General features: G+C 24.3%; 2 protein-coding genes across 3 annotated transcripts in view; one reads left to right on the forward strand and one right to left on the reverse strand.

The window, feature by feature from the left end:
* The window catches only part of LOC149893764 (ATP-dependent DNA helicase PIF1-like), a 265,925-nt gene that overhangs the window by 110,139 nt on the left and 139,843 nt on the right, over positions 1-15,943 (reverse strand). The gene's annotated exons all lie outside the window — the stretch shown is intronic.
* The window catches only part of LOC145195475 (NACHT, LRR and PYD domains-containing protein 3-like), a 95,084-nt gene continuing 80,804 nt past the window's right edge, over positions 1,664-15,943 (forward strand). For both annotated transcript variants that reach the window (XM_090076308.1, XM_090076318.1), the window contains exons 1-8: positions 1,664-1,835; positions 4,680-4,967; positions 7,745-7,870; positions 9,379-9,428; positions 9,874-10,174; positions 10,405-10,458; positions 12,969-12,989; positions 14,874-14,894. In XM_090076308.1, the coding sequence (XP_089932434.1) occupies positions 4,682-4,967; positions 7,745-7,870; positions 9,379-9,428; positions 9,874-10,174; positions 10,405-10,458; positions 12,969-12,989; positions 14,874-14,894 (859 nt within the window). In that variant the 5' untranslated portion in view covers positions 1,664-1,835; positions 4,680-4,681. The remainder of the gene's footprint in view (positions 1,836-4,679; positions 4,968-7,744; positions 7,871-9,378; positions 9,429-9,873; positions 10,175-10,404; positions 10,459-12,968; positions 12,990-14,873; positions 14,895-15,943) is intronic.

Here is a 15,943-nt window from a genome sequence, read left to right on the forward strand (position 1 = left end):
TTATGTAAATTCCTATCCTTTGAATATTGTTCAATTGATTTTTAAGCATAAAAAACAGAAAAAGAGGCGGACAATGTTAAAATCCTGTGGGAGTTTGTTTTTGATAAGTTCAAAAATTTTTTGAGGAGAATTTGTAGTATGAAAGTTGATCATAAAACGTTTAAAATTTTACTAAACAAAAATGTTATAAAAACCATGTTTAAACAAATGCCTCTGATGTTTATTGTTATTATTATTATATAATATTTTTGTAATCACATTTTGTGTAATTTTTGTGTAATCTTAATGCAAAAACTTATCTTTTAAGTTTATCTTTTGAGGGGTGAGAGACGTTTTTTTGGTCTACTACTTGTGTTATTTCCTTTTTTTTATTTAAAATTTAGATACTAGTATTTTGATTTTAAACAAAAGTAAAGTAAAAATTCCAGGAGTTCCATTCCAGTCAATTGTAGGGTTCTGATGCTAAAATAGGTTTTTTGAGAATCAAGATGCGCATTACTCACAGTGGCTCAGTATGGTATAATAATAATTTCTGGATTTCGTTTTTTTAACATGAACTATTTCTTTGAGGTTTTTTTAAATATTTAATAATAAACAAAAAGGATAAAAAAATAAAACAAAATATTTTATTATTATAATAATGAGTGGAGTTTAAAATATTAACTACTAATTATTGATCTATTATCAAAGTCTCATTCAATTTTTCATATATTGATAAAAAAAACAAATGTATTTACTGAATCAAATAGATATAACTGAAATAGTATCAAAATTAACCACAGACGATGGTGTTACATTTAGAGCCTATGGCAATTACTTCATAAATCGAGAACCAACGCTAACGCTTTGGTTTGAACCTGCCGCTGCTTTAGAGGCATTTCTTGATAAATTACGATCTGGTGGTTAGCTGTTTACAAACAAATCCTCATCATAGTTTATCAGTTAGATAGCGCGGGTGTGGGGCACAAGTACTTACACAGTCAAGACTTGTTGGGGGAGATAGGGGGTGACATAAGGTGTAAGAATGTGCATGAATGTTAAAAAATGTACACATTTCTTAAACAGAAAACAATTTCTGTGCTCTTATGTATGCGAATGTGTGCGCTATGATATGTCATTAGCGCTCACCAAGAGTCAACATTAGAGTCAAATTTAAAATTCACCCCTATCTTTGCTTATTGAGACAGAGGCCCGCTGCTTGCATGAATAAAAAACTTATGAAAACCATACCACTGAATCTTAAGTAATGGCTATATATTACAGATTTATCAAGATGGTTGATATTTGTGAGCAATATGAATTACTCATAATAGTTCTTTCGGGCCCAACAATTTTGTATTTCTAATTTGCTCACTTGCTGGCAACCATTTTTCCTAGCTCTAATTTTTTCACATGCGTGGAAACTGGTCAATATGCACTAACTCAAATACAATTTTTAGGTAGTAGATGTAAAATGGAGGCTTTAAGCCATTGGACCTTTCGAGTCACAGGCGTCAAACCCCCATTTTAAATCTACTATTTTGAGGTTTTTTTTACAACATGTGAATCTTGTTTCAAACAAAACATTTTCCCAAATTAGAATTTTTTGGAAGATATCTAGTTGTAAAGTTATGTGAGAAAATATTAGGAGAGAAAAAGCTTTCTATATCACCCTTTTATAGCCTAGACAGCAACATCACTGTTTCGGTGTAAGTAAACGAGTGCGCGCGGTCCAGCCTGTCACTTAAGTATCACATGACCGCAGGAATTTTGGGAGTGATCAAAATTGTCAGCACATTGCGAGGCTTCACAACTGTTTGCACTCCTTTGCTTGAGAGAGATAAGCTGTCAAATAGGTAGGCATCTAGTTATCAACTATTACTTTTTGCTGACTGGAAGGTTACTGATTTGAGAAGATTTTCCCAATTAGAGCTTGACTTAATTAAATTTGTTTTTTTTTAAGATTCATTTTTTTGTGTGATTATTTATTAATTATTGCACATTTAAACGTTTTTCAACTTTGAACATTTAGAAGGCAAAAAGTTAACATAACAATTTGTCATTTAAAATTAAGCAACTTACAACTGATTTACTGATATACAAACCAGAAAACAACTTTAGTTCATTTATAAGAAAGCTCCTGATAGCAATCTATAGAATATTTATAAAAGTCATATATAAAAGTCATTATATCAAAATTATATTTTTTTAAAAAATGCACTTGCTTTTGACACACAAGGCTCAATGGGTAACATTTGAGTTAAAACAGTTGATGAACAAAGCATTATTGACACACAAGGAAGTAATAATAAACTGGATAATGTTACTGACCCTTACATGTTACCAGCAAGTTCTCACTTGGAACCTAACTTTTTACATTAAATTTTCATCAAATTTCTTTCTAAGTTGCTTATAAATTTTAAATGATGAAAAGCATTTAATAAAAGTTAGCCAAAACTGTTTAATTACAAGTTAAACACATAAAAGTTTTCTCTGTGTTTCTGACTTAAATGTTAAGATATTGGGATATAATCTTCCCTTAAAAATTTGGTTTGAACAGTTTTAGTTAATTAACATACTTCCTTATATTGCAAAACAAAAATGGAGATTGCATAAGTTTTTCTTCAGTTGAAGAGAAATTTACTTAGAAAATTACTTACAGATAAACTGACAGAGTTTTTAATGTCTGCAAACACAAATTAAAAAAAAATTTTTTCTTTCTGTTTTTATAATAAAACAGAACTCTGAAAATGAATTCCATAATGTATAAAATGAATTGATTAACAACTAATTACACAAAATTATTATTATAAACTGGCTATGTTAATAATTTTAAAAATCAGAAGTGAATGTTTCAACAATCTTATATATTTTTTTCAAAGTTACAAGCAAATTAAACTTCTGAAGGGCAAAGCTACTTCCTAAGCATGCTTCAAACCTCAGATAAATATCTAGGATTTTGGATATTTTATTGAAGAAATAAAATAATATTTGAAAAAGATTAGTTTTGAAAATTATCTCTTCCTATTTACTATTTATTCATTTTATTTGTCAATAAATCAAGCTTAATGCCAGAAGAAATATGTTTCTAATATTCAAATTTAATTTATATTAACAATTAAAAATTGATAAAATATAAAAATCGTGTATTTTTTAAATTATTATGTCTAAATAATTTGTTAACAATCCTAATCACCTGGTTTCAGGGGTGTTGATGCTATTTGCTATACTAACAAATACAACATGAATCAACAAGAAGTTCATCACAAAAAATATTTGTGTCTTAGAAGACCTTTTTTTTTTTGTTAAACTTCTTGTTACATCATGTTGTATTTGTTAGACTTATAAGGTATAGTACAAAATGCAAAATTAGCTTGAAAACAAAGTTATTTCCTTAATAAGTGTAAAAAAAGAACTGCAATCAAGAAAAGCTGACAATTACCCTCTTTTGAATTTTTAGAATGTGTTTAATTGTGATGATATTGTTTGACTATCAAATTGGTAATTAATGAAAATTAGTTTAGTTTAAGATTCTTCAAACTGCTGGAGAAAGACTTTCCAACATTATAACTTATTTGCTAAAACTGCTAGTTCCACATCAATTGTGCCAATGTTTTTGAAATCTTTACCTGTTTGAACTAATATCCATTTGTCCTTAATCAAGCAACCAAAATAAAGTGAATGAAAATAACAAATACAGTGGAAAATGTTAAAGACCAATGAAATTTAAAGGGGTAGGGAGGAAGAGTAGCAAAGGGAAAACAAAATAGAAATTTAAAAGTGCAAAACTTTATTTCTTCTACTACTATGCTTCTGTTTTAAATTTAAATTTAAATTAAATTTTCTAAAGTATAAAAAAATATATAAACATAACACATTCATGAAAAAAAATATTAAGTTTTCAGATTTTTGCTTATTAAGTTTTCAGATTTTTTTTATTGAGTATTATTGTACATTAAACATTATAAATCTTAGAATATTCTTTTGACACACTAGGTTTAATGGGTAACACTTCAGTTAAAGCAACTAACAAACAAAGCATGTGTTGACTCATTTTCGAAGAGACTGAGACTGAGTTTATTGATTAAAGATTTTTGGTTTGATTGAATTCTTGCTTATTGTTTATCAATCAATTTATGTTGTTCTTGTATTTTCAACAAAGGGTTGCTACCCCTTTTCATTCTCTTATGATTAGCAAATAATTTGTGTAAATCTAATTTACATTTATATATGCAGGTATTTTACTGAAAAAAACATTTAGGTAGTGACTTTTTTGTGAACACTTCATTCATATAAGTCTTCTTCAATTAACATTATTCTACTTGTTTCTTACATTTGTAAGAAATTATCAAGAATTTTACATTTTTATGTCACCAAATGTAAGTGCTGTTGCATTCAGTTTCATTCACCCTCATATTTGCATCTTATTCACAATAAGATTAGTACAGGAGAAAGTATTTGTATCAGTTTTTTTTGTTTCAATTCATTAAAATAAAGTTAAAGAGCATACGTTTTTGGGCACTTATTTCATTTTCAAGTAGTTCATGCTGATGAGAGCTGTGACTCAATGATTTATTGTGTCAGTTAAACCACTGTATTTTGTAGTCTGTACTAAAAGTGATAATGAAACACATTTGAATGTATATGTTTGTTGATTGAATTACTTATAACATAGTTGACAATAAATATTTTTTATTTAGGAATGGATGCAAAAGTATTGACTATTTTAAAAGATAAGGTGGCATCAGAATGGAAAATATTTGCATTTTGCACTGGTTTAAATGATATGGCTGCTGTTGTTGACCAAATAGATCATGATGTGGATATTAGTCAGAAAGGTCATGATGATTTGACAAGAGAAAAGTCTAAAATTGAATATTTCTTAAAGAAACTTTATCAACAACGTCCAAATGATTACAGAACTTGCATTCAGAATTCTTTGAAAGTTATGAAAAGGAATGATGTTTTACATGATATAGATTTGTTGGGTGAGTTACTTTTAGTTTTAGTCTTTCTTCAAATAATTGTAAGTTGGAGAAAATTTTATAGAAAACCTTTTATTTTGAAAAGTTGTTTTTCTTAAATTATTGAATTTTTAAAATAGTTTTTGTTAATAATGATTTAAACAAGTCTTTAAAAAAGCATTTTTAATCCTTGCTTTCTTTTGAATTTGTCTAGTGTAAGTAAAGAATTATAAGTTACTGGAATTTTTTTTCATTTGTTCAATCTCCTAAAATGTCAATGTTACCCCATTACTGTTTTTAACATTGAGACATGTCTAAATGTAATTGTAACTAGTTACAATTAAGTGATAATGTCAAATCTGCAAACATGGCAAAAATTTCACAGCAGAAATCGGCATGTTCTTTAAAAATTTTCAAAAGCACAAACACTACAATTATATGAATAGAAAAATTCTAACTTACAAGAGACTTACAAAACTGTCTTTAATCTCTTCAGCAAGAATGTTAGTACAGATATTAGCACTTGTATAGAAATATAATAATTCTATACTAATTTTTCTATAATAATTTGCAGTTAAAATTTACATTGTAAAATGTTTTCAGTGAGATACGAGCAGCAAAGAGGAAAATAAATAATAGAGGAAATAACTTTCAGAAGAAATAATTTGAAAAAATAAAATTTAAAGAATACAAATAAAGTAAAAAAAAAATGATGAAAAATAAATAACTTGATTTTCTTGATTTAATAATGTTGTATTTTTTACATGATTCCAAATAAAGTGGGAATAGTTTTTAGTTAACTTTTTTTTTAGTAAAATCAATTTTTCTGAAAAATTAAGATTAATTTATTTTTTCAAAAACACTAAATTTTTTGACAAAAGAATAAAAGTGAAGAATAAGTTATGTAAGGATTGAAGATACATGCAAAAAAATATTTATAAGTAAGCTTTGTTTTATTTCATTTTTCATTTTAAATTCAAACAATTCAAATAAGGCTTAATATTTTTTTAATTCAGAAAAATCATTTAAAAAAAAAAAAAGAAAGAATTTTTTTTATTTAAAAAATACATTATTTAGAATAAAAATAAATAAATTGCAAACATAAGTACAAAAATAGGAGGAGAGTTGTTGAGATGATGTTTTAAATAAGTCATCTTTGTTGAATAATTGTTGTTTTGCAAGCTGTTGATTCGGCCAAGATAATAAATTTTCAACGCTGTAACAAACCAAGTCATTGATTTTGTTTTGTTATAACAATAAATCTTAGTCATTTATTGCATAACGACATGGAGGATTATCTTGCTAAAAAACTAGATCTTTAATTGGTTTATCAAGAATATATGTATGGATGGCTAAAGATAGTCACCAAGAATTTCAACCTCACAGCATTCAAACTAACATTGAACAAGTAAAAGTTCAGACACTTCATATGAAATACAAGTCCAAATACCAATTGAACCACCACCTTGCCTTGTTCATTTTAGCACACAATCTTTGCTGTATTTTTACCTGGTTTTTTGGCAAAGCATAACTCAACCCTTAGCTTGAATTATGCTTTACCGAAATTATCAAACTCAACATTTATCTCCACTAAACAACACATTTTGCCACCAATATAAAGGCTTTTAAATTTTGTCTTTAGCAAAATGCAAATGAATTTTAAATTGCTTTTTTGTAAGTCTTGGTTTTTTTATTATAGTATGCCAGTTATAACCTTTATTGAAGAGAAGTTTCATCAACTAAAATACTAATTGGTAGCTTATTTGACAATTCTTGTTTGTTTGTTTTTTTTCATGCTGTAGATCAAATTTCGAATTGCACAACTTAAAATCTTCTATGGTCTATCAGTTTCCTTTCACTTGCAAACTGACCCTGCCTCTTTATAACATAAAAGACTAATCACACATTTTATTATTTAGACCCAACTCAGAATAGTTACTGATTTTGTTCTCAACTCCTGGGTAAAACCAACCATTTTAGTGACATAATAAATAATCATGTGACTTGCAATTTGTTTACTTTTATTTCTACTGATTATTTTACTTTATGCCTTTGGATATCCTTACATAACTTATTCTCTTTATGTTGTACTTAATTGGTGTTGTATTTTTAATTACAAAAATGAACACTTTTGTTTGTATATTTTAATTAGTCATGTTATTTAATCTATGTATTGAATTAAAAACATTTTTTAGTTAAGAGGTCTGATTAGCTTATTCTTTTTTTTAGAAAAACAAAAAGTTGTCTAATTTGAGACATTGCATTTCAAATTTTGATTTTTAAAAAAAATTTCTATGGTGCTTAACTTAACAGCATAACTGAACTAACATGTTCAATGTTTTATTCTTATAAAATAAGAGTGCATTGCTGTTATGTTATGTTTGTATTGAAAAAAAAAAAAGGTTTTTACAAACAGAGACAGCAATTCCACTATACATGTTCAATCCCTGTATTGGCAGTATCAGAACTTGAATATTCATCAATTGTGTTATTACAGTTTTATTTGAATCTTATAAAGTTAAAGTTGATTTTTACTGACAGATTTTAAAAGAGATAAAGCAACACTTTAAGCTCACTTTATAAGGTGATTGCATATTCTCTTCAGAGTAATCTCATTTCTATACTGATCCAGAATCAAGATTTAAACATAAAAAATTTTCAGATTTTTTTTTATTGTTTACAATTAATGTTTTATTGTTTTAAATTATAATTTAATATTTTATTAATTTATAATTAATATTTTATTGTTTATAAATAATGTACATTAAATATTTTAAAACTTAGAACATTCTTTTTGACAGGTGTAATAGATGAAATTCCTGGTAAAACAGTTATTAATCAAAGTGTTGTTGACTTTCAACAAACTGATAATAATTTACACATTACTAAGCCTAGCAATTCTCCATCATGTTCTTTGGATCATGAAGGTAAGATATATGTAACATTTATTTTAGATTTTCTGCTTTCACCATCTTCTACTTTTACAAATATTTATAGTTTTTTTTTTTTTACCTATGAAATGCTTTAAATTTTTTATATAGTACTATAAGTATTTATTAAAAGTATTTATGAAAATTGTTTAGTTAATTTATAAATTTCAAAGTATTTTTAACAGTTTCAAACAATTAATTTCAAAAATTCAATTTTCAATCAAATCAATTTTCATTTTTCAAACAGCTTTCAATGTAACATAAGTTTAATATAACTTGAAAAATTATATTTAGTTCTGGATTTAATATTTAGAGTTGAAATTTATGCTATTGAACTGTAATCTTTCCTTTAATAATTTCCATAATTATTACCATTTTTATAAATATTTTTCTGCTTTTATGTAAACCATGTAGGTATGTATGTATGTATGTAACCATGTAGGTATGTATGTATGTATGTATGTATGTATGTATGTATGTGTGTTTGTATGTATGTATGTATGTATGTATGTATGTATGTATGTATGTATGTATGTATGTATGTATGTATGTATGTATGTATGTATGTATGTATATATGTATGTATGTATGTTTGTATGTATGTATGTATGTATGTATGTATGTATGTATGTATGTATGTATGTATGTATGTATGTATGTATGTATATGTATGTATGTATATATGTATGAATGTATGTATGTATGTATGTATGTATGTATGTATGTATGTATGTATGTATGAATGTATGTATGTATGTATGTATGTATGTATGTATGTATGTATGCGTGTATGTATGTATGTATGTATTTTGTTATTGGTAAGTAAGAATTTACTACAAATAAGTCATTTGGTGTCCAAAGTTATTGTTCTTTCAATGACCAAGTTTTAGTCTTTTGTATTTGGACACATAAAATAGAGTTTATGATTTTTGAAGTTTTAGACATCTTAAGTATGATATTAAAATCTTTTTTCAAAAACAAAATTGTTAAATCATAAGCAGAAAAGGAAAAATCTCAACTGGGTAGAAAAAAAATAAAAATGGTTAAAGGATGAAAAAAAAAAAAAAAAAGTGCCCTAAAAATCGACAATGTGAAAAAAAAGGAAAGAAGTTTAAACAGTTATAAGCCATCATCTTCAGAAAATCAAGAATAATGGCCAGAGGTCAGTGATGAAAATAACTTTGAGCTTATAAATACAATTAGTTTTTGATCAACCAGCATGTCAGCTGAGCAACCATATAGTTCCATCAGCTGACATGCTGGTTGATCAAAAACTAATGATGGCAGTTTAACAAGGTATTATCAAACTTGGATGAAAGAAAATGAAATAAGTTAGTAAATTTGGCCAACATGATCACCAGATTTGAATTAAATTGAATCTATTTTGGGTGGGATGGGGAAATAACTATTCAAAATCAAATAAGTAACTTACCTAAAGCAAGAAGTAGATACCATTTGGATTAGAGTTCTTTATAAAAAACCATTTTTTTCTTACTTTTTTATAGAAGCAAGACTTGCTACCCTTCATGATTACTCAGCTGCTTATGACAATCAGGTTGTTTTTTTTGTATACTCATAATCATATTATATCATACTTTAAAATGTATATGTTATGCTTTATACTTATTATTACTTTTTTAAGCTGAGGTGTAATAAGGTGAGTTAGACCATTTACCATAATGTAAAGTGGTTTAAAAATCTTTGTATAAAATTGGCTATCTACAAGTCATTAATGCCCCCTCCTCTTCCCCCAACCTCTAGCTATTTTATACCAAACTAAGATTAGTATGTACAATTAAAAATTTTAAAGTTCTTTTTTTCAAAAACATTTTTACTTCATGCTCTGGTATCTGGTAAAGTGGATAAATAAGATTTTATTCACTGAGAATTTTTTTTAATACTTTTTACACTATTTAAACTATAATTATTTCAAAATAAAAAAGTTATCAACTGATTTTGGAAAAGTTAAGAGAACATTTATGAAGTTGTTCCTTGTTTAGGAAAAAGTTACTGTGTTAAAAGATCAATTAAAAATGAGTGATACTCTTGACAATTCAGAATTGCTGATACAATTAGCAATGATGGTTGGGGAAGACTGGCAGATTTTGGGACGCTTTTTATCAATCAAAGATCATGAGCTTGATATCATAGATCTTGAATATAATAGTTTTAAAGAGAAGGTGCACAGAATGTTAAGCACTTGGAAAAACCAACAAAAGTTTCCTACATTAGATGATTTAGCAAAAGCAATATACAAGATAAATAGATTAGATTTGATAAGAGTGATGGAAAAGTTCTCAAGTAAAAAACTTATTTTTTTAAACACATTTGAAGTAAAATAGTTTGTAGAAATTCTTTTTTTCTTTTTCTTTTTTTTTTTTCTAAATCTGAAAATTCTCTGAAGTTTAATTGTTATTTTAAAAGTTTATAAACATAATAAATTTTGCTTTTTATAAAAGAAGTTCAAGTTATTTTTTAAAAAAAACAAAATTTTTGAATAATTTGCTCATTTTTGATAATATACATATTAGATAAATCATTTGAGAGAGAAAACCCCCTGAAGCCATCAAATGAAGAAAAAGAAAGTAAGTTGTTGTTAGCTGTGTATAAGTTGTTTGGCAATATACAACATCTTATTGCTTGAATATTTTTTGAATATTTTTAAACATAAGATCATACTATTATCACCATCATATTGTAATATTTCATATTAAAATATTTTTAGTTTTAATAGATCACATTGTAATATTTTTAAACATAAGATAATATTGTTATTACTTTTGTCATTACTATTGCTATTATTTTTATTCTTGTTGTTTTTATGTTGTTATTACTGTTACTGTTTAAATGTTTTTTTAAATAATATTGTTATTTTCATTATTGTTCATATTGTTATTACTATTTTTATTATTGTTATTATTATTGTTATTATAATTATTTATTATTATCATTATTATTTATTATTATTATTATTTATTATTATTGTTGTTGTTGTTATTACTATTTTTATTACTATTGCTACAATTATTTTTATTATTTCTAGTCTTTTTAATATTTTTAATGTATTTATTATTTTTATTAGTAACTAAAGTAAAAAAAAAAAGAATAAACAAACATTTTTAAAATTTAAAACAAATATAAAATAAATAATTGTTTATAAAATACAACAGAATAAAAATGTTTTTTCTTAACTTAAGTACAAAAAATGTTTACCCAATAAAAATTTTATTATTGGCATAAATTTAACAATACCACAGCCAAAATAATACTAGCAAACAATCATCTGAAAATCTTATGATAATGGTATAAAACATTTGACATTATGATGGTTACAATAAATACAATTCTCTCTTTCAAATTGTACAAGTGTGATTTAGTTGATTACCTGAGATTGACCAGTCATACATTACAGTCTGAAAATAAGTTTCTAACTCCAGTTATCAAATTTGTAACAAAAATGATTTTTTCATAATTTTGAAACAAAGAAATGTTTTTGTTTTGATTTTCAATTTTGATTTTTTTTTCTTTTTGCTGATTTTACCTTTTTTTTAAAACTCATTTTTATTTTCCAATGAATTATTTATTAGTTGTCTATTGCCTTATGTGAAATAATTAAATGAACTGCACTAGAAGCTCTTACTAAAATGCTCTTTTATATTACCTTTTTATTTTCTTATATAATGCTATGTCAAATAGATAATATAGGAATAAGTTAAAATGATTTCTATGAAGATTAAAAAGTTTTGTTGTCTTGTTCAAGTAAAAGTTTTTAAAGGACAGTTACCAAAAATAAATATATTCAAACGTTCTTTTTTGAATATGATTTTAACCAACTAAATCAATGGAAAAAGACCATTCATTGAGTTATCTTTTTCCATAGATTTTGAAATAACCCAACCAGCAAATACAACTTCTGAAGAATTATTTGAATTAGTACAAGCTTTTTTATAAAAGTTAAGGAAATTTTTTATAAAAAAAAATACAGTTTTTTAATACTAAGGTTATAATAATGAGTGAAAAACATTTCAGTGTAAAAAACTTTTTTCCTTATTCAAATCATAAACACATAAATTCTTTATGAGTTTGTAAAGATCTAACTCTTCTTTATGAGTTTATGATTTAAACAAAAAGAAATTAAGCTTAAAATCAGATAAATTTTTAATTGCAAAATTTTATTTTGAAAAAAGTTATAACAACAGTAAACTTTATTACTGTCTTTGTGGAAAGTAAAGATTAAGTTTATTTATTTTTAATGAAATTATAAAATGAGTAATAATAAAAGTAAAATTTAGTCTCATTTCTATTTTACAACAAATTTCTCTAATTAAAAAAACTTCTGTATATAAACTTATTCAAAAAGTTAAATTTTTCTCTTTTTTCATTTCAAATTTCGCAGATGATTAACTTTCCCATTAAAAAAGAAGTCTTTTGAATTGTTTTTTTTAAAATAGAATATGTTTTGTGAAAATATAAATCAAGCATAGAATAAGAAATATTTTTCAACATTTTTTAAGACATTCAACATATGTAGATATTAAACTTATTTTAACACAAAAAGTTTAAATGTTTAAGTTACCTTAAAGATAGCATGAAAATTTTGTTCTATCATATATAAAGCTTGCTGCCTAAGTAGCAAGCTTTATATTTGATAGAACAAATGTATGTGTTTTTAAAGTACCCTAATATATGTGTTTATAGTACCCTAATAACACCGTAGTTATCAAGAATGTCCCAAAATATTTTTTTTTGTTCCTTAGCTGCAAGTTTGTAGTGATTTAAAATAACATTTTGGGCATCCCAAAGGATCATGAAGTTTTTGTAAAAGTGACACAAATTGAATATTATAATAAAATATTATTGGTAATTTATCTAATACATTTCATGAATAACTGTCAAGATTACTTTTTATAAGACTCATTCATTGTCTTATTTATTCAGTTTTTTTTAAAACAGTCATTTACTTCTCTCATTTGACTCTTTCAGATTTTTTAAATAATGTAAAAGATAATGCTGAAATAATGTAAATGATAATAATATCATGCAATTTTTTGTGTTCATAAATAAACTTTTATAGTTTTTACTATTCTTTTTACAGATGCAGAACAGCAAAAAGATGGTAAGCAAATTAGTGTCAAATAATACTTTGAATAAAATATTTTCAGTTATATAAACTATGTAAAAGTAAAATTAAGTTGACAAAATTAAAAAGAACTAAATAACACCTTTTACCAGCTGTTAAAACCTCAAGCAAAGCTCAATAGATTAAAAAAAGCTAGTTGTGGTATTGTTACCTTTTCTGTCAAAGTCATGAAGTCTAAAGGAGTTGTGATAGGCTTTACTGAGGTCCAATTTTAAAAACTAAGAAAGTTTGCTAATGACAGATGTTAGCATCTTTTAAAAATTGAAGATTTTAAACATTTTTTAGCCTAAACAAAGCATTTTCTCTATAAGAACTTACAAGATTTTATAAAAACATTGTAAAATATTTTTGCGGGTTTTATAAGTGATGTTATAATGCTCTGAAAAATAAGCTAAACTTTTTCTAAACAACCTGCTGTTAAAAGATATTTTACCAAATCATTATTTTTGTATTTCATAAGTGTTTGTATTAGATTTTCTTCATTCTGGGTTTTCAATTAGTTTTTTTATGCAGCTTTTCAAATTTCTCATTTAATGTCAGCAATGATCTGCCACCATAATTTCATTCCATTAAAATTGTGGTGGGAGATAATTTCACAAGTTTCACAATTTTATTGTTGTTATTATTGCTATTTTTGTTATTATTGTTATTATTATTTTTATAGTTATTGTTGTTGTTTTTGTTGTTGTTATTATTATTATCATTATTATTGTTATTATTATTATTAATAATATTGTTATTAATATTATTATTATTATTATTGTTATTATTATTATTATTATTATTATTATTATTATTATTATTATTATTATTATTATTATTATTATTATTATTATTATTATTATTATTATTATTATTATTATTATTATTGTTGTTATTGTTATTGTTATTATTTATATTATTATCATTATTGTTACTAATGTTGCTGTTATTATTATTTTATTATTTTTATTATTATTGTTATTATTAGTAGTAGTTAGCAGTTAGTACTAGTATTTTTTATTTTTACACAAAATATTTTGTGAAAAAATTTATTAATTAAAGTAAATAAAAAGTAACATTTGTTATCATAAATATTAAGAACAATACAAAGTTTTATTTTTACACAAATTTAACATAACAATCAAAAGACTTGCAGATGACTATTTGAAATTAAATTAGTAAGCATTCCTTTGGAATTTTTTTAATGAAATTTTAAGAAATTAGACAAATTTTTATAGTTTTTATTTCTCTCTTCCTCTTCTATTATAAATGCAATTATTTTCTCTCTAAGATAATTCTAGTTTGACTCATTTGACTGACTGGCACACGACAATCATTAGTCTAAAAATAAGCTTTAAACTTCAGTTTTCCCCCCAAAACTTTTATTTGAATTCATGAAAATATTTTGAAAAAAAATTGTGTGATGAGAAAAGTAATGAAATTTTTAAATTTTGTACTAATTTTGCATCTTCATTTAAATTTATGATTTTATTTTGTGAAATTTTAAATTGCTTATTTTGTTTCTTTTTTTTTAATCAGCAAAAGTTCATTTTACATTCTTTTTATTTAATTCTAATTCAGTAGAGAACTATTTTTGTTAATTATTTTTTAGTGATTTATTTAGATTATGTTTCATTATTTTTATTGTTTTTTTAAATATAATATTATTGATAATTCCTTCAATAAGTTTCATGAAAAACTGTCATGGTTACTTTTTATATTAGTTTCTGATCTGAATGTTGGTAGATGATTTGATTTCTTAAATCTTTTATTCAAATTTTATTCAGTCTATTATAATTTCAGTACAAAAGATAAAACATTCTCCTATCATGTATTCATTAGAAAACTTTTATGGTTTTTTTCTGTTCTTTTTTACAGATGCAGAACAGCATAAAGATGGTAAGCAAATTAATGTCTAATTATATTTTGAATAAAATATTTTTCAGTTATAATAAACTATGTAAAATTAAAAAGAAGTTGACAAAATTTGATAAAGATTTTAACACCACCTTTTTATACCTGTTAAAACCTCAAGCAAAGCTCAAAAGATTAAAAATAGCTAGTTGTGAAATTGTTAACTTTTCTGTCAAAGTCATTATGTCTAAAGGATTTGTGATAGGCTTTATTGAGATCCAATCCTACAAATTAAGAAAGTGTGTTGAAATGTCAGATTTTAGCATCTTTTAAAAATAGAATAGCCTGACCAATACAAAACATTTTCTCTGTTAGAACTTTCAAAATAAGACCATTGTAAAAGGTTTTTGTGGGTTTTATAAGAGATATAAAAACAAACAGAAAGTTATACTAAAATTGCAGTTTCTTATCACAATCATGATTTTACACAATAAACTTTTTGTTGTTATCACGTCCATTTTTTTTCAAATTTATCATATACTGTCACTAATGATCTGGCATCATAGTTTGAAACTATGAAATGATATTATTAATTTCATTCCATTGAAACTATGATGGGTGACCTTTGTACAAGTTTAGTAATACCTTTTTTCTCTACCTTTACTATTAGCTAATTTAAAAACTGTAATTTCTGTTGTTGTGGTTATCATTTTTGCTATTAATGCTATTAATGTTATTATTATTTTTGTTGTTTATATTGTTGTTGTTGTAATTGTTATCATTATTGTTATTTTTTTTATTATTATTATTGTTTTAATTCTTACCAGTATTATTTTTAACTTTGTTATTACTTTTACTATTATTATTATTATTATTATTATTATTATTATTATTATTATTATTATTATTATTATTATTATTATTATTATTATTATTATTATTATTATTATTATTATTAATATTATTAATATTATTATTATTGTTATTATTATTATTATTATTATTATTATTATTATTATTATTATTATTATTATTATTATTATTATTATTTATATTTTAATAATAGTTAATAATAACTCCTATTATTAACACTA

This window comes from Hydra viridissima, unplaced genomic scaffold (assembly GCF_058129835.1).
Source record: "Hydra viridissima isolate aposymbiotic clone 2 unplaced genomic scaffold, HvirCarnegie_v1 scaffold_1, whole genome shotgun sequence".
NCBI lineage: Eukaryota > Metazoa > Cnidaria > Hydrozoa > Anthoathecata > Hydridae > Hydra > Hydra viridissima.